This window comes from Aulonocara sp. 'chitande type north' Nkhata Bay, linkage group LG3 (assembly GCF_057382095.1).
Source record: "Aulonocara sp. 'chitande type north' Nkhata Bay isolate Kocher_YH1m ecotype deep benthic linkage group LG3, A_spYH_male_GT1.1, whole genome shotgun sequence".
Classification (NCBI taxonomy): Eukaryota; Metazoa; Chordata; class Actinopteri; order Cichliformes; family Cichlidae; genus Aulonocara; species Aulonocara sp. 'chitande type north' Nkhata Bay.
In genome coordinates this window covers 76,800,883-76,819,734 of record NC_141346.1, presented here as the reverse complement: position 1 = coordinate 76,819,734, position 18,852 = coordinate 76,800,883, and the positions used below count along the sequence as shown (strand labels likewise).

The window sequence follows — 18,852 nt, the reverse complement described above, 5'->3', positions numbered from 1 at the left end:
TTTCCACTCCCGAGTGGGGCGGGTGGAGGTCTGCCCACAGCGGTCATGTCAGGGGGAGGATCCGGGGGTTTCTCTGTCAATGTCACGTTCCCATGGCAGCGTGCTTGCTCAGATCTGAAGTGTTATGGTCCTGGGTGGGTGGCCCAGTGTTTTTTGAGTTTTGGTTCCTTCTCATGGTTCCTTAGTTTTTTAGTGTTTCCTGAGTTCTAGTTTTAGGGTTTGTTATGTGGCTTCCTTCTGCATTTCCTGTTTTATTGTGAAGGTCTGTGTCTTATGCCAGAGTGTTCAGTTTGCGTTTCCCCTGTCTCGTCTTGTCAATCAGAATCGGCCGTGCCTCCCTCCTGTGTGTAGTTTCCCCTCTGTGTATTTATAGTGTGTGTTGTCTCGTGTTCGTCGCTGGTTCGTCTGTGTCGTCTCCTTCACGTCTCCCTGCATATCTTTCTAAGGATTTCAGGTTTGAGGTTAGTTTTGTTTAGTGATGGGTAGATGAGGCTTCGTGAAGCGTTTCAGCACATTCCCCAAACTGTACCGATACTGTGTCGACACAGTGTTGCTGTTTTGCTCCATACTGACACCTGCTGGACTTTAAATATCATTGCAGGCAACTTACTTGAGACTCAACAGACACCTAGTCATACTTGTTTACACTGTAAGGTACAGTGGAACCCCGACTTACCAAATTAATTCGTTCCCGAGGGTCTTTCGTAAGTCGAACATTTTCGTAAGTGGAACATTTTTGTAAGTCGAACATTTTTGTAAGTGGAACATTTTTGTAAGTCGAAGCACCCATTGCGCGTTTCGAGTGAGGCGATGCTGAATGATAGGCTATAGGCTAACAACAATACTCTAACTAGAACAACAATACATCAGTGGAACAGCGATGCGCAAGTACGGAAGCCAAGGGGTTGTCTCCGAAAACATTAGAGCACTTTTGCAAACATGTGATGTCTTCAGGGGCGGATCTAGAAGGGTGGCATGCATGCCACCCTTCTAGATCCTCCCCTGAAGACATGGGGTGGCAAGTGCCACCCCAAAATGATCTCTTGCCACCCCAAGTGCCACCCCAGTTTTGCATATGACGGTGTTGTTTATTAAAATAAGATCGCATTAACAGTTTGAGTGTAGTTACAGTCAGCAGTGAATATAAATGCTAAAACTGAATATATTCCCCGGAAAACAACCCTCATAGGAGCAGGCCAGCAAGTCTCGCACCAGTTGTGACATCACATCCTGTGTCGTGCGACACAGTCGTTGTGGTGCGTTGGTCAGTATCGCTTAATTTTTGTAACTTGATCCATTGTGCTGTGGTCGTTGCAATTTTCCCACCATTTTAATGATGATCCTGCACCGAAGCTCAGAGACACACGAACACACAGAGTGAGATGTTGAAGTAGTTTGAAAATGTGAATTTGTGGAGAGAACTTTGCAAAAAACACCCTCAACAAAGTCGTGGCTTCCAGGTTTGGCTTCTCCTTATCAGCTCGTGTGACGTGAGCATAAGTCTTTGCACAGATAATGTTCATATGTGGATTCCAGGTTTTCTGGAGTTAATTGTGAAAGCAAACATTAGTTCACAGTGATGTTAATTAAGGCCCAAAGTTTAGGAACGAACGTCAGCACTTCACTAATGAATGTAATGCTGATTCATGTGCTTGTTTTGTAATGTGCATGTTGTGCGTTGCTATTTCCCATATTCTTTGGCACTGATAGATGAAGAGTCTCAGGCAGGACCGAGGCTGCCAGCTGCTGACAGTGAGCAGGGAGAGAGCAGCAGAAGCTGGGCAAGAGCAGGGCACCTTCAGCCCCCTTCATCAGTCAGAAATCATTTGGGTGTCTGTGTGAAATGTCTGATTTTTAAAATCTTTTTGTAGACATATTTATTAAATGTTTAACAATTATATAGAAGAAAGACAATGTAAAGAACAAAACATGACAAAACCAAAATGAGTTGAAGTTATGAACTGTTTCTGAGAGACAAATAACACCAGGATCCTTTTTGTGTAGCTGACAGCTGGTAACTGTGCAGGGGCGGGTCTAGCAAAGTGTTGCCAGGGGGGCAGGTAGGGCATTAACAGGGAGAGGGGGGCACAAAGACATACTTTTCTTTCTTGTTCTCATTTAAAATGTCTCACTTTTAATAAATAATTATCTGAATCTTACAACAAACGTTTTCATCTGATGTAAAATGTATAGAAATCCATTATTGTACATAGTCATTTTTTAGGGTGCCATCATAATTTCTTCAGAAGTAAGTACTGCATATGATGCCAGTGTTTCCCACCTTTTCTAGATTCTGCACCAGTACTGTGTGTAAAATGCATCAAAAAGTCAGTTTGATTCTTTCTCAGCTGTCTTTCTGTCTCCTTTCACTTTTTAAAGGTTGCCATGTTAGAAAACATATTTTGCCCTGCCGTGCTGTTTATTGATGTGGCAAATGAAAGGTTTATGAAAATATATCTAAATCTGTCATCAGTAATCAGCAATGATCATGTCTCACCTCTAGTCTCTGTCTTAATGTCAGGTTTCCACCGTGTGTTGTAGATGTTCAGGAGGTTAACTCGACCAACAGTCTACTTCCTGTTTAGAATACCAGGACAGGGAGGATGGTGCAGGTTTAAGATTATTAGACTGATGCATGTATACCAACAAGACAGCGTCCATCACTGTGACAACAGCGTTTGTTTTCATTCAAAGGCTTCATGGTTTTTCCTTTAATACCTGGTGGGCCGGTCTCCAGTCAAAATGCCCGGGACCATTTTTTTCTCCCAGTCCAGCCCTGGTCAGGAGTCACAGTCAAGTGTGAGCTGCATGGCCCCTCTGTGAACATTGTGGCTTTCCTAATGGCCCCTGTTGAGTCTAATTGTTGAATGTGTTTCTTAAATTTTACAGGTCTTAGTTCAATCTGTAGGATCAAGACATTCCTTTGATCCTGACCACCTCTCCAGCCACTCTGTGCTGGGGGAGGATTATTGTCGACACATCTCTTGTGAAGATTCTGTTTCTTGTGTGGTCAGCTTCCTGCCCTTTAGTGGCTTCACTGTGTTGTGCACGGTGCACAACCAACCAAGCTGAGATAAACAGTCTGGAGCCCATTTAGTGCTTCATATGAAAGTGTGAGGATTTGAAAGCAAATCTAAAATCAAGCAGGAGTCAGTGTGAGAATGATTTGTGCTTTTCCTCAGTCAGATGCTGGGAGTTTCAGTTCATCCATGTTCAGCGTGCTGTGCTTTGTGTAACAGGAGAATATGACAGTATAAATCAAGTCTTCATGTCACTGAAAGCCTCCACAGTCTGCTATGGAGGTGCATCAGTTTGGATTTACAAGAAGAACATTTCTTAAACCTGCCACAAGATGGCGCTCCAACAGAAGGGATGTCCACAGTGTAACACAGACACACACATACTGTGTGAATGTGTGAGTGAATGGGCTTTCAACACAAGGCTTCTGCTGCTACCTTTAATGACATAATTAGCTAACAAGAACAAACTGTTAATTACCACCAAAGAACGGCTCCAGATTTTAGCTGCTGACCATTTTGTGAAACGTTGATTACATCAGCTTATTGTTGATTTTTCAACCTTAATATCAGCTGCTTTAAAGGAGCCTGGTTCTCTCGCAGTAACACTTTTCTTCACTAGATGCAGTGCAGGCACAGTCTGTGTTTCTAAACTACACACTAATGTTCATTGTTGTGCAGCTAAATCCTCCCTCTGGATGGGAAGAATCCCTGTCAGGCTTCAAACACCTGGCTTGGTGTTCTGGAGCTAATGTGTCACCTGTGAGGACTCTGAGATGAACACACAGCAGACACTTCAGTTCTCCGTCTGTGTGTCCTCAGTTTCCCAGCATGCCTTGGCTGTGGTGGTGGAGGTGAATGAGGGGGAACATGCTGCTCTGTCAGCACTCAGGTTTCATACCTGGTGATCTCAGAGGACAAAGCGGCGTTACAGCAGCGCACGTTGATGAGACCTGATGCTCTGAACAGTTCAGACTTCAGCCTCACTCTGAGAAAACAAACGACTGACTGTCAGCAGCAACTACACCTGCTCCATCAGTGACGGAGAGAAGAACTGAGACTGAGAGACATACAGCTGCAGGTCAAAGGTCAGAAACGCCCGCTCTTTGTACGGGTCAGGAGTTAGTACTGCAGAGGTCAGAGGTCAGCTTGCTGACAAACCATTTGAAACAGTTTGGAGCTAAAAGCACAACAGCAGAGGAAAGAAGAGACACTGCAGAGATGATGCAAAATATTGTGTTTTGTTCTCAGCTGTCAAAAAGTGTAACACACGTGTTCCAGCACAGCCTTTGTGTACTTTCACTTCTCCATACTGTCCATTGGAAATCCTGTTTGTTACTTTTTGATTTCAGTCCATGTGTCCAAAGCAAACTTCTGTCCCACACTTTCTCTGCTGACTCTTCACCGATGCTCAGATGATCTCAGATGATTTCACCAGAACTCATCAAAATTCGGGCTCCACAGAAACCCAGACGTCACTAAACAAGCGTAACAAGCAAAGTGAAAACTGGTCGTTCAGCTTTATTGACCAAAGATAAGCTCACATGTCACCTCATGACACAGACACTTATTTCCACAGCATGCACGAGGACTGACAATAAGTGTCTATAAAGCCACTTCTATCTGCCACACCTGTGCTTCTGTCATGGTTGCTCTCCTCTCACTCTGTCATTTATCCACAGTCTGCCTCCCTCTGCTCCGTCAGCTGACGTCCTCTCTACACCACCTGCTGTGTTTTATCCTGCAAAAACACATTTAAGAAGCGTTGCACCGAGTAACGGGAGGAACTGCTATAAAATCCATTTAAAGGAGGTGGTGCTGAGTGCTGTGACTGGGGTCCCACCACTGACATCACGGGTGGAGGACATGTTGGAAAACTGCTACAAAGTGCTGTGCAGCCAGCAGAGCTTACAGTCTGTCCTGTGTGTCATACAGGCTCTCACACTTAGTGTTTCTGTGACACATTGAAGAGAAGTTTGTGTTGTTCACAGTTGTGCTTGTACTGAGTGACAGCTGACATGACCTAACAGGAATAATGTGTCTGTGCTGAATGAGAAGTAACACACAATGAAGTCTTGATGCATCTCAATCATCCAGGAAAGTGAGTCTGTTGCTTCTGTTCATCTGGACGCAGCGTTTTGTGGGAGAAACGTGTCGTCATCATCAGGTGACGTCTTCAGTCTCAGCTGCAGGTTTCAGTCTTACAAACAGGACATTTGCATAAAGACTGAAAGCAGCTGCAGGAACGATGGGCTGGGAGCTCCGTTCCTTCATCTTAATTATGCAGATTCTCAGGACCATTGATCAACAACCACTGATCCATGTCCATGAGTCCCATTCACAGAGATGTGGGAATGGCTGCAGTCACAGCATGTAAGATGGAAATAAATGAGAAGTATTTAGCTGAAGTGGATTTGATTATGTTAGTTCTTTTTTAACTTGTAGTTCTACATTGGAAGATTATTGTGATATTGAAATATAAAAATACATTTATATTCTATTATTTTCTCAAAATAAGCGTCACACTCGTGGAAGCCGGTGTAGCCGCCGAAACGCCTGCATTTATGGAGACTTTCAGCCCCAGGTAGGCCAGTTATGGATCTTGGGATCCACATTATGTCAGCAGCTGTTCTCCACCGTGAACTGTGTTCAAACAAACACGCTCACGCCTCACAGACGACAGCTTACAGTCCTGTAGAGATAAAGTGACTTCGTACAGCCCCGTCTTCAGTCTTGTGGAGATGATCTCGACGCTTTGGTGGATGTTACTAGCTCCTGTGCAGTATTTTGTAAAGACATGATTACACCCCGTAAGCGCGTTAAAATTTACGCTAACAATAAGCCATGGGTCACTAAAAGTGTCAAATCCTGTTTAAGGAAAAAGAGACAGGCCTTTAAAGAGGGGCTGTTACCGATTTTCAGACAGCTACCAAGGAAATGAAAATCGAGATGTTGAAAGCAAAACAGACAAAAACCTTCTTGAAAGCAAATTTGCTGCAAAAACTTTTGGGTCTGCCTGGACTTGTATGAAAACCATAGCAGGGTTTCAAAATCCCCAGAGCAGCAGTCAGGTCATTTTAGATGTTTTAATTCAGACAGAGATTTTCAAATGCTTTAAACATGTTTTCTGCTCGTTTTAGTTCTTCTGATTTCAGCGAGGATATTTGGGAACTGAAACAGAAACTGAGAGATACTCAGCACTTTATCATTGAACTCAGCGATGTTAAAAAGGCCTTTCATACAGTCAATGTGAACAAGAGCCAGGTCCTGATAATATTAGTGGCCGCCTAATTAAATCTTGTGCTGATGAACTCAGGCCTATATTTCAGGTTATTTTTAACAAATCCTTGCAAACACAACATGTGCCCTCTCTTTGCAAAGAAGCAGTCGTGGTTCCTGTCCCTAAATCTAAACGACTTCAGGCCTGTTGCCTCACTTCAGTTGTCATGAAAGTCTTTGAAAAAATCCTCAGAAATGTGATTATGAAGAGACTGAAGGTCAGCTGGATCCAATGCAGTTTGCATACAGGCCCAACAGAGGAGTGGAGGACGCACTTTTGACTTTACTAAATCTGATTCTTAAACATGTAGAGAGTAAAGGGACTTTTGCAAGACTTCTTTTCATTGATTTTTCTTCGGCTTTTAATACAACACAGCCCCATATTTTAATTAAAAGACTTTTAGAACAGTTTGAAATCAGGAAAAACCTGCTGGGCTGGATTTTAGATTTTCTAACTGACAGGTCACAAAGAGTGAGAATAAATGGGGTTCTGTCTGACCCAGTGTTCTCCTCCACAGGTTCTCCTCAAGGCTGCGTCCTATCGCCCTTATTATTCACTCTCTATACAAACATGTGTCAGGGCAGACATGAAAACAGGGTCATTATTAAATATGCAGATGACTCTGTTATTGTCAGCTTACTGAAAGAGGGTGAAACTAACCACGGCCCAGTCATTGATGACTTTGTTCAGTGGTGGGAGGAGTCTTATCTCCAGCTGAACATATCTAAAACAAAAGACATGGTTGTTGATTTTAGGAAGCAACAAAATGGGCACGGAGTCACTTTAATTAAAGGTCAGAAAATAGAGCAAGTACAATCATATAAATATCTTGGGACCATAATCAATGAAAAACTGAACTTTGATCAAAATTGCAAATCAGTTTGTAAAAAGGGTCACCAGCACCTTTATTGCCTTAGGAAACTTGTTCATTTCCACATTGACCAAAACATTTTAACTTTGTTTTATCGTTCTTTTATTGAGTCTGTTTTATCCTTTTGTTTGGTGGCATGGTTCGGTCAGACCTCTGTCACAGAGAAAAACTCTCTGAATCAGATAGTGAGATGGTCCAGTCGTCTGATAGGTGAGCCACAGTCTTGTTTAGCCTCCCTGTACTCTGAGCAGGTACAGAGGATGGCTTTATCAATCCTTAAAAATGGTTCCCATCCTCTAAGGGGTGAATTTCAGCTTCTTCCCTCAGGACGGAGGTTTCTATTTCCGAGATGCAGGACAAAGCGTTATAAAAACAGCTTTGTCCCCGTTGCTGTCACTGAATTAAATAAGAACTGTTTTTGATTCGAAATATTAAAGTATGTGTCACAGTGAGTTTTATATATTTACTAGGTATGTGTGTTTTTAAAGGGATGTCAAATGCTGTCATTTGTCTGTAAAGCAAATTTACCTTGCCTTTGGGTATAAATAAAGTTACCTTACCTGCAGACGCTGTGCGCAGAGGTTCAGGAGCAGAAGTCCCGTTGTAAACATATCACGGCAGACCCGACGATGTTTGCATGAACGCGCTTTTTTTAAAAGTCAGGTCAAGGCTCCAAAAGCCCAAAGGCGATATAACAGTTTGTGTTTGCTACATGGATCATTGTAGTTCAGCTTTCCTTTGTTATATTTCTTTAAGAGCTCAAAATGTGTTCATTACATAAATCAAATGTAATTTTCTCTGTAGCACTTCATGGATTTCATAAGCAACACACTGTAGTTGTTCACACAAAGCATAAAGGTAAAAACAATATACACAGTGTTATCTTCATTTTAGATGTCACAAAGTATTTGCGGCTCCCAGTGTTTTCCCGAACCCTGACCCTTTGCGTGGAAACCGGGTCCAAAAGGCTCTTTGGGTGTTAAAGGTTGCTGACCCCTGCACTAGGCCCAACTGACACATATATTTGATTCCAAATACAAAAAATAATGTGTAACCTGCTGGAAGAATGTAGGAGGTTGAGACAGGATCTCAACACTTGGTGTCTGCAACAAAAGACAACAATATGTGGGCCGATCGTGGCTCAAGAGTTGGCAGCTCGTCTTGTAATCGGAAGGTTGCCGGTTCGAGCCCCGGCTTGGACCGTCTCGGTCGTTGTGTCCTTGGGCAAAAAAGCACTTTGGGGTCCTCAGGGACGAGTAAAGCGCTCTACAAATACAGGCCATGTAATGGCAGAAACATTCTCTAGTGTAAATCCTGACTAGTTCATTAACTACAGATCAGTTTCAGTGAACATTATTCACAGAGGGATCTGAGTTCCTTATACCAGACTCTACAGAAACTGTAACACTGTACAGCTCTGCGACTCAACAATATGACAACAATGTAACACACACTAGAATCATCAAATAAAGCCCCACTAACCACTAGAACTAGAACTAACTAACTAGCACTGGACACTTGCATATTAGAGATTTCTACCACCATAGGAGGCGAGATATCATCCTTGAACCAGAGCATCCAGCCCTCAATTTCGGACATAAAAAGCGACGTGGCCAGGCATGATAACACTTTGACTGAACTGCAGGACTGTGCCTCGAACCACTCTGACACCATCGCCACTCTCCAGGCCACTGTGGAGCGTTTGTCTGCGGAGGTAAAGAAGTTAGATGAGAGATGTGGAGCTCTTGAGGCACTCCAGGAGGAATCATTTAAGAACTGCAGGAATACCAGAAGGCACAGAGGGACCCAAGATGACTGAGTTGGTTCACACCTGTTGGCGGAGGCGCTATCTCTCGAGGAGAAGCCACTCATCCAGGGCCGTTGCTAGCCATTTGGGTGCCCTAAGCACAAATGCTTTATGGTGCCCCCCCCGCCACTGAAAAAAAAAAAAAAAAAACATTAATACTTTTGAATTTCTCAGTGGAATTTGTTTAATTAAATAACAACAAACATGACAGTTAAACAAATAAATAAGGTTAAAGGAGGTTAAAAATACTGTTACAAATAAATACTGAAACAAAAATTGAACATTGGAACAGCTTTATATCCTTCACACTGAAAAGCTTACATGCAAAGCAGAACACAGCATTGTTCTGCGGTGAGTACACTAACCAGCTCCGGTGAACCTTTTCTCCATTGGGAAGAATTTTGAACTTAAGGCTAGTGTGAAATGCTCTTCCATCAGGCCCCTTTGGAAAATTAAAATCAGAGCTGACATTAAAAGGACTTCTCCGCACAATTTCAACACGATCAGCATCTACAATGTGAGCTGGCCAAAGAGCAGGATCGGTTGAAGGGGGCACACATGTCTCCACAGTGTCACTTTCTGATAGTCTCTCAGTGACAGGACTCTCAGTGGTACTTGTGTATGGAACTGTACCTGAACTGGTGGTTGATGGTTCTTGTTCTTCTTGGCTAGGGATTGTTGCAGGGTCTACAATGGCTGGTGGTTGATGTCCAGGGATGGCACTACTACTGGATGGTTCATCCTGTCCTTGAGATCCTCCTTGAACATATTTAAGCATTGACCCTGCATACAAGAGAAAATATTCAGGGATTTTACAGAAATACAATTTTGAATCTACAGTAGGCCTACGAAAGATTGCATTATAAGACTAATAAATTAAGTAAGTCACTGGTACATTTAAAAATTACTAACTATATTTTACATGTATAGATTTTCATAATGGCAAATGGCAATATAAACATGCTGTACATAATTTGATATAAATGCGCAAGTAGGAAATCTATATTACTGGAAGATATAGGTTTCATATTACAGTTTCACCAACAGATGTCGCCCTTGATCTATGAACCTAAAGAAAGACGAGAACTATTTATGTGTTCAGACGTCAATGGCATAAATAAGATATGCGTCTTTATAGATATCCTGAAATGCAGCAACATACAAAGTAATCTTGTCTAATCTGATAATAATACTTGACTGCATCACTGACCTATCCCAAAGTTAAGGTTAATCAGTAGCATGCATGACGTTAGCCAGCTAGCAACCTGAGGAGGGAAATGCTAGTCTCACGAATCACGATAACGTTAGCAATCGTGACTCACGATTGCTAACGTTATCTGAAAACCGTCAATTGAGTGACCATGATGAGTTGCTTTTAGTAGTCCATTCTATATTCATATCCACAACGTAAACAAACTACCCAACATCAATCATTTGCAACATTTGTTAACACAGTATGAACACTGCTAACAGGAGCTATCACAGAGTTGACGGACATGAGCGTGCAAGCAAGGGCTACAATAATGAACTTTTTAAATTATTATTATTTAAACATTGCCTTACCGTCAAGCGACGCCTGAGTTTCATCACGCTTCCTCTTCTTCTTTCTTTTCTCCGCTCCCGACTCCTGTTGCCGTTTCGAGGCCATGTTCAAACAGGTGTTTACCAATTATAGAACAGACCACTGGGAGTGGGGGGGCACCAGGAGGAGACTGGAGACAGGGCACAAAGCAGATTCACCCCTTTTCTCGGGAAAATTGTTTTATGTTGCTTTTGTATTGTTTAACCATATTAATGCATATGATATTTATAGTATTAATATGGTTTACTTTTTTTTTTTTACGACCCTGATTTTTTTGGTGCCCTACCGGCCATTTGGTGCCCTACGCAGTGTGCGTTATGTGCGTTTGCGGAGCTACGGCACTGCACTCATCGATCGAGCACATCGAGTGAATCGCCAGCGTCCCAAACAAAGTCATCTTCCTCGGCCCATCATCTTGAGATTGCACTACTACCACATTGGTGAGGAAATTCTGCTGAAAGCTGCAGAGAACAAGAACCTGATGTATAAGGGTTTTTAAAATAAACATCCTCCCAGATTTCCCTCCCTCTGTTGGAAACGCAGAGCCACATTTGCAAATATGAGAGGAAGACTACGTGGGATGACCGGCGTCAGGTACAGACTGCTATACCCTGCAAAGCTGTTAGTGACCCATGGTGATGTGAGGAAAAGCTTTACCGATCCCAAAGAGACCGTAGACTACGCGGAGAAGCACCTCTCCCACCCACCTTCAAATGTATTAAAAGCAAGGATATATCTATATGTCTAACGCTGACACAGCACTGTGTTTCTTCTTTTCCCTTTATATTCCATGTAAAGGTGAATATGGAGCGTTTATGGAGCTCGTTTATTGACCAGCTGTCAGTTAGAAGGTAAGAGTTACTAGGTTAACAGAGGTTAGCAGTAACAGTACGGGGAAGTATATTGTGTTGTTCTTTTGTTGTTTTTTATTTTATCGTACTTTACTTTGTTATTTGGATTTTACCTGTTGTGAGTGCTTCCCGTAATTCTCCTTTTTCTTGCGCCGCTGCGGCCAGAGTTCACAACATTACATATTTTTGTATCTATAAACAGGAAGCTGACACTCTCCAGACTTTATCAAAGGTGTGAGCGTCACAGCAGAGGCCTTTGTGTCAACGTAGCTGAAGACAAAACACAGAAACACATGAAGGAGATTTTCCTGGCCTGGATTTTATACAAATATTCTGCAGTACATCAAAAATGAAAGAAAACCATTAGTCAACATATGAACATCACCTCTGAAGTTACAGAGCTTTGATTGGAGACACAGCTGAGCATTTTGCATTTTGCATAATTAATTACATAATTCATTATGTAACCATAATTAAATGGTTACATCATCTTTAAAGTCCCCAGAGATCAGGAAAAGGGCCTGAGGGTGCTGTGTTTGGAGTCTGCTGGTTACAGTGTGCAGGACCTCACAGGCTGCTGCAGCGTTAGCAGAGGGCGGGACATACACAGCTATCATAATCACGTGTGTAAACTCTCGTGGTAGATAGTACGGTCTCATGCTAACCGCTAGCAGCTCAATGTCCTTACAGCATAGCGTCTCTTTGATAGAGAAATGCCCAGAGTTACACCATCTATCGTTCACAAACACAGCCAGACCCCCTCCTCCCTTCTTACCACTCTCCGCTGTTCTGTCATAAGAGGCTCAGCAGCTAAAGCAGCACACCTGGGTCTCCCAGCCTATTAAAAGCAGCCCTTTGCTTCACCTGCTTCACTAAACATTATTATTTTAAGCAGAGTGGTGTGATTTATGTAGGCATTGCTGTGTGACAGGATGACTTTTCTTGCACACCCACCAAATGAGGGCGCACATGCTTCCACGCCCACTGGTGACTGCACACATCCTTTCAAGGAAGCATTTCATTCATCCCTAACAAATGGAACAAAACACTGTGCAGCGTGTTCAGGTTTGAACGTGGCCCTGGCCTCTCTCTGCATCCACCTGGCACATGCAACACACATCCACTCCCTGCTGAGCTGCTTGTATTTGATGTGTTGAAGTTTTGGTAAAGTTTGAATAAATTCCACTTTATTTATAGGAACATTTCATCTGTGGACTCCTGCTTCCCCTCTCCTTGAGCCAGTTTGTGACGGGAACATGACATAAGAAAAGTAATTTATCCCTTTTTGATTCTGTGTATCTGGCGCTCATCCAGTGAGTTCACACTTGGCAGAAACAGACTGAATTTGTCTGGAGAACTTTGGCTTCAGCCAAGTTAGATAAACACACTGTGTCTCTGTCAAAACAGCAGTGTAGTTGTGGCACCCCTGTGAGGGAATGACCACATGAATATTATTTTGTGTAAAACACTCATGTAACGGGACATTTTTCATTGCTATATGTATTTATTTTCAGTTTCTTTAAGAGGATAGAAAATCCATGTAACAGGGATTCATTTTATGTTAGAAAGCAGTGAGGGCGGAACTTTGGTGCTTGCTCCGGGGTTTCGGGGAGCAGTAAGTGGAGCCCACCTTCCGCTGCTTCCTCAGACACGTTCTGGAGGAAAGCAGAGACGCATCGTGTCTTCCTTACTCTGCTCTTCACCTGCTTTTACAGGTCGGTACACGGTGCTCGCACCGAAAATGTTGTTTATTGTCACCATGGTTACCCACGTTAATGTGAATGGGAGAGTTAAGGCGGTCCGCCAAAGTTATTTATATGTAAACACGGGAGAAAACCAGAGGAGTGTCCCGCGCGACCGCACCGCGAGCCCGCTCGTTAGGTGGAGCGCTCGTGAAGCAGAGTCAGTGCGCTCCTATGCTCTGTGCAAACGTGTTGTAATGCTCCAATCAAATCAGTTCTGTGAGATGTGAATGTTAATAGTTCTGTTAAAGTGACTGAGTAGATTAGCTAGTGTAACACAAGCACTCTGAGCAACTCTGTGTAGCTAACAGAGGCATTCACTGATGTCAAGCCAGCCTCCAGTTTGTTTTACGTTCCCTGTGTATTCAAAGTATTACGGGAATGGATGTGGAAACCGGATTTCAAAATAAAAGCCAACTTCGAGTGAATAAACATATGTTAAGAACATAATAACATATAATTTAGGCTTTTTTTTTTTTTTTTTTACAAACTCTAATGTTACATCTATATGACACAGCCTTGTACCCTAATTGTGCCCTGTCACTATCAAGGCCATCTTATTTTGGATTTCAAAGTAAAAGCCCTGTGAATCTTCATTTTTGAACTACTCTTTCAATGAATTCATAATGCTCTTAAAAGCAAAAGTCGTATTTCCAAATACTATTTGAACTTTGTATCAACACTTTTCAACCGCAGGCTTTTTCACAGTAATACCATATCAAAATTAATTCTTTCTGATTTTGCTTTTCATAGTAATGGCCCTTTGAAATTGCCGATATTTGACTTAATCTCCTAACGATTCAAAATGCTCTAAAATGAAAAATTCTTGTTTCCACAGGGTAATTCCACTTTAGATCAACAGTATACAGCCCCACAGTGATACCATATCAATATCAAGTCATTCTGATTTTGCTTTAAAAAATAAAAGCCTTTTCAAATTGTCCATAATTGACCTAACTTTCAGTGATTTCAAAATGCTCTAAAATGGAACATTTCTGTTTCCACAGGGTAATTCCACCTTAGATCAACAGTATACAAACCCGCAGTGATACCATATCAATATCAAGTCATTCTGATTATGCCTTCCAAAATAAAAGCCTTTTTAAATTGTCCATAATTGACCTAACTTTCAGTGATTTCAAAATGCTCTAAAATGGAAAATTCCTGTTTCCACAGGATAGCTTCACTCTATATTTACAGTATACAGCCCCACAGTGATACCATATCAATATCAAGTCATTCTGATTTTGCTTTTCATAGTAATGGCCCTTTGAAATTGCGGATATTTGACTTAATCTTCTAACGATTCAAAATGCTCTAAAATGAAAAATTCTTGTTTCCACAGGGTAATTCCACTTTAGATCAACAGTATAAAGCCCCACAGTGATACCATATCAGTATCAAGTCATTCTGATTTTGCTTTCAAAAATAAAAGCCCTTTCAAATTGTCCATAATTGACCTAACTTTCAGTGATTTCAAAATGCTCTAAAATGGAAAATTCCTATTTCCACAGGGTAATTCCACCTTAGATCAACAGTATACAACCCCACAGTGATACCAATATAGGTAATACATCAACATGGCTGCCGTGGCTAAGTTAGGAATATTTATAATGTCATTTCAAAACTTGCATATGATCTGCAATTTGTAGTAGAGATGGACCGATCCAATATTACGTATCGGTATCGGTCCGATACTGACCTAAATTACTGGATCGGATATCGGAGAAAAATAAAAAATGTAATCCGATCCATTAAATATCACGAAAGCACCTCACAAAACTTGCAACACGCCGTAACTCGCCTCAGAACGTTAGCACGTCGGAGCAGTATGCATCACGTGATAGAGCGGCTGTGGCATGCGGGACCTGTCGGTAGTCTGGATAGCATGTGGAGCTTCGCTAGCAACCCAGCATTTCATCTCCGACAAAGTTATTATTAAGATTCAAAAATTGAGGAAGGGTACAAGAGGTGATCGAAAAATAACCACACTGGTCCGGCCGGGTGAAGTCAAACGAAGATTTTAATTCACACGTGGGAAGATCACTGAAAACAGCAATTGATCTTCGACTTACTAAGGCACAAACAATTATTTTATAACATCAGGGTTTGTTTACTGACGCCCCTTCATGCGTCACAGATACATTTTATACATACGTCAAATCAACACCACAATGACCTTTTACACAGAACATCATCGTCTATTTTCATGGCTGGCACTTCCTGTGTACCTTTCAGTTCTTATCCTATTCCTCTTTCTTGCCGAGACACCAAGAAACGGTTCCTCTTTTACCAAGACAATTTTGCAGTTACAGCCAAACATCCTCTAAATAAATCTAATTTAAAGTGTGTGTGTCACGACCTCACTCAGCCTCGATGTCACCTCTCGCACTTCTGACCTTTTACCAGACCAGAGGCTCACTGAGACTATGTGTATGTCTTCTACTAAATAAATGTTTTAATCAAGAACCCCTACTAAAAGCTTAATACAAGAATATGAACATATAAAAGATAATAAAATAAACTGATATAAGTGTTTTGTAAGCATGTATTGCAATTCCTTCTATGTTCTAGTTTTCCCTCAGCATGTATCACCTGAACAGTCACGTCAGTGAGGCTTAAGACCTTTAAAGAACCTGAACATCAACTCAAATAAGCACAGATATGCAATATGTATAAAATAGTTATAACTGCACCTGAAATACAAAGTTAACATCATCATAAACATCTTAAGGCCATCTTAAAGCTATCTGTTACATTGTTAAAGCAATGATCATACTGCAGATTATATTATGCTGGTCAAATACTTTTTGTTCATCCCCACAATCCCCCTTTCGACCTCTGGCACACCAGAGGTCGATACATAGGTTGTTGTTCACTCCTCAGTCCACTCGGCTACCTCCAGATCCATCATCGGCATCATGGACATAGGGGCCACCGCCCCAGGGTCCACTGCCTTTACAATCACTTTCTCTACCAACCTTCGGGCACAAGGAATGAGACAACAACCACAGGTCACCAAAATACCCACCAATACAGATAGAGACAACATAATTGACAGAGCAAGCCCCTTCCACTTTCCCTTTTTTTTACTCTTTTTATTTAAACCACCCCTTTTCAAACTCTCAATTTGTTACCACTCCTTTCTGTAGGCGCGGCGATCTCCTCCTAGGCTGCTCTTCTTTCTTCGGCCTTCCAGGTGGACTACTGGTCGGCCCGTTGCACAGGTGAAGAGGTTTATTCTGCCTCTGTTCCTTGACACCTGCGTTCTTTGAAGACGGATTTTCCTCCACCAAGCTCTCGTGTGCGGGTGCACACTGCGACCAGTGGTACCAGGTGTCGCCTTTCCCTTTCAGCTGGACTGCTGTAGCCGGGCGGTCACCTCATACGGACCAGTCCAGCGGGGCTCCTTCCACTTTCGCTTAATGACCTTCAGCCACACTGCCTTTGCGTCCGGGACCTCTCCGTTCCCCGTGGATCTCTCACAAGTGACCTGTTTTGTAAAGCTGGACACAAGAGCCTTCAACTCATCAAAACATTCTGCATGAGACCTGTTGCTTGTCCTGGGCTGCTCCACCGGGACCACTGTCTAGGGTGCTGGAAACTGTCTCCCAGTCAGCAGCTCATAAGGGGTGAAACCTGTGGATTGGTTAACAGAACATCTTATGGTCATCAAAGCAATGGGCAGGGCTGCGACCCAATTTAGCCCTGTCTGCGCACAGATTTTAGCCAACTTGTTTTTCAAATTTAGGTTCATCCTCTCTACCTTTCCTTGAGATTGAGGATGATAGACCGTCCCGAACTTATGTTGCACTCCCAACATCCTCTCTACCTCTTGCAAATCTTTATTCTTGAAGTGAGTACCATTGTCTGATCTAATTCTCTTGGGAAACCCATGCCTTGGAATGTAATGATTGATTAAGCACTTAATCACACTTTTCGCGTCTTCACGTTTGGTCGCCCATGCTTCGGGCCATCCAGTCAGAACATCCACACACACCAACAAATACCTCACCCCACCTGGGCCTGTATCAATCATGTCGGTATAATCAATCACGACCTCTTCTCCTGGCCTTTCTGGCATGAGAAACTTACCAGCTTCAGGTTTTACTGCTGGCTTTGGGTTGTGTGCCCCACAAATTAGGCACGTTCTGGCCTTTTCCAGTATCATCCTTCTCAAATCAGGATGCCACCATCGGCACAAATTTCTCTCCATCTGTTTCACTCCCACGTGACCAAGCCCGTGAGCCTCATTCACCTTTTGTTCCGCCATTTTGGCCGTTAACGCGGGACGCCCATCTGGCCCCCTCCACAAACCGCCATCTTGCCAGGCTCCTTTGTTTTCCCACACCCCCTTTTCCTCTGGGGATGTCTCCTCCTGAGCCTGTCTAACTTCTTCCATGCTGTTAGTGCTAACCTCCTCTTCTGGGGTTACCTGCACCAGTTGTCTCTGTCCTTTGTAGCCCGCTGCTTCCTTTGCGGCTTCATCAGCTTTCTGATTTCCTCTTGCCACCATACTGTCTGCTTGTGAGTGGCCTTTGCATTTCATAATACTTACCTCGTCTGGGTCCTCCAGGGCCTTTTCCAGTTCCTCCATTTCCTTTTTGTGACAGATGGGTGCATTAGTGGCCGTTCTGAACCCGGCTCTCTTCCACTGAGCCAGTTCCACATGAGCTGCTCCAAACGCATATGCTGAGTCAGTGTAGATGTTCACTCTCATGTTTTTAGCCAACCTCAGGGCTCGAGTTAGGGCTATCACTTCAGCTCTCTGGGCCGACTGTTGTCCCTCAATTTTTCCTGCTTCTTTCACCTGAAACTCAGTTCCTACTCTACAGACTACTGCATAGCCCGCTCTCCCTTCTTCATCTCTGTGGCAGCATCCATCTGTGAACCAATCCTCAGCTCCAAGTATGGGCTCTGCCTTTAGGTCTTCCCTGATTTTTCCTTCAACCTGGGCTTTCTTAATACAGTCATGTGGTTCTCCTGACCCCATTAGGTCTGCCATATTTATTCCTTCATGTGTGAATATCAAATTTGGCGCCTCTAAAATTTTGCTCAACCTTTGTTGCGTCAGTGGAGTCATTGTGAATACCTGTGAGTTCACATAGGCCACTACACTGTGTGTGGTAAGCACTTTCAGTGGGTGTTCCCTCACTATGTGTGCTGTTTTCTGAATTATCTTTGCTACTCCTGCTGCGTGTTGTGTGCATGTGGGATGCCTTGCTTCTGTTGAATTTAATCTTATGCTGACATACATAAGTACATCCCTACCTCCCCCTTTTTTCTGAAACAACACACCATTCACAACTCCCTTTGTTTCTGAAACATCAAGATAAAATGCCTCATCATAGTTAGGTGTGGCCAGATCTGTGGCTCTTGACAAATCCTGTTTTAGCGAAATGAACGCTGTCTCTGTGTCCGGCGTCCAAGGCAACTCAGCCTTCAGATTTCGGACACCAACTTTCTTGATCAGGTCCCTTAAAGGGGCAGTTTTACCCGCCTAGTTCGGAATGAACTGCCTGCTGTAACCTGTCAAGCCAAGAAAGGAAAGCAACTCCTTCACAGTTCTTGGTTTTGGATGTGTCAGAATTTGGTCCCTGTGTGTGTTCATTAACCCCACTGATCTGTGTGCGATCACCCGGCCCAGGAATGTTACCTCTGGCCGGACCAACTGCAGTTTTTCTTTGCTCACTTTGAAGCCA

At 42.9% G+C, this 18,852-nt stretch overlaps 2 protein-coding genes across 2 annotated transcripts in view; both read right to left on the bottom strand.

The window, feature by feature from the left end:
• LOC147337064 (protein NLRC3-like) overlaps positions 1–18,852 on the bottom strand; it is a 280,764-nt gene that overhangs the window by 132,106 nt on the left and 129,806 nt on the right. The window lies entirely within an intron of this gene.
• Positions 8,669–10,302, bottom strand: LOC147337068 (uncharacterized). The gene is made up of 2 exons (XM_086265993.1): positions 9,258–10,302; positions 8,669–8,874 (listed from the first exon to the last, which is right to left on the bottom strand). The coding sequence occupies exons 1-2, from the start codon at positions 9,751–9,753 to the stop codon at positions 8,669–8,671; spliced, it is 702 nt and encodes a 233-aa protein (XP_086122119.1). The 5' UTR covers positions 9,754–10,302.

Bases quoted from the DNA above. Each gene is read 5' to 3' on its own strand.
- LOC147337068 (XM_086265993.1), bottom strand. From the start codon at position 9,753: ATGCTTAAATATGTTCAAGGAGGATCTCAAGGACAGGATGAACCATCC. The intron at 8,875-9,257 runs GTTCAATTTTTG...TTACCTCCGCAG, and splicing joins GGATATAAAGCTGTTCCAAT to ACAAACGCTCCACAGTGGCC.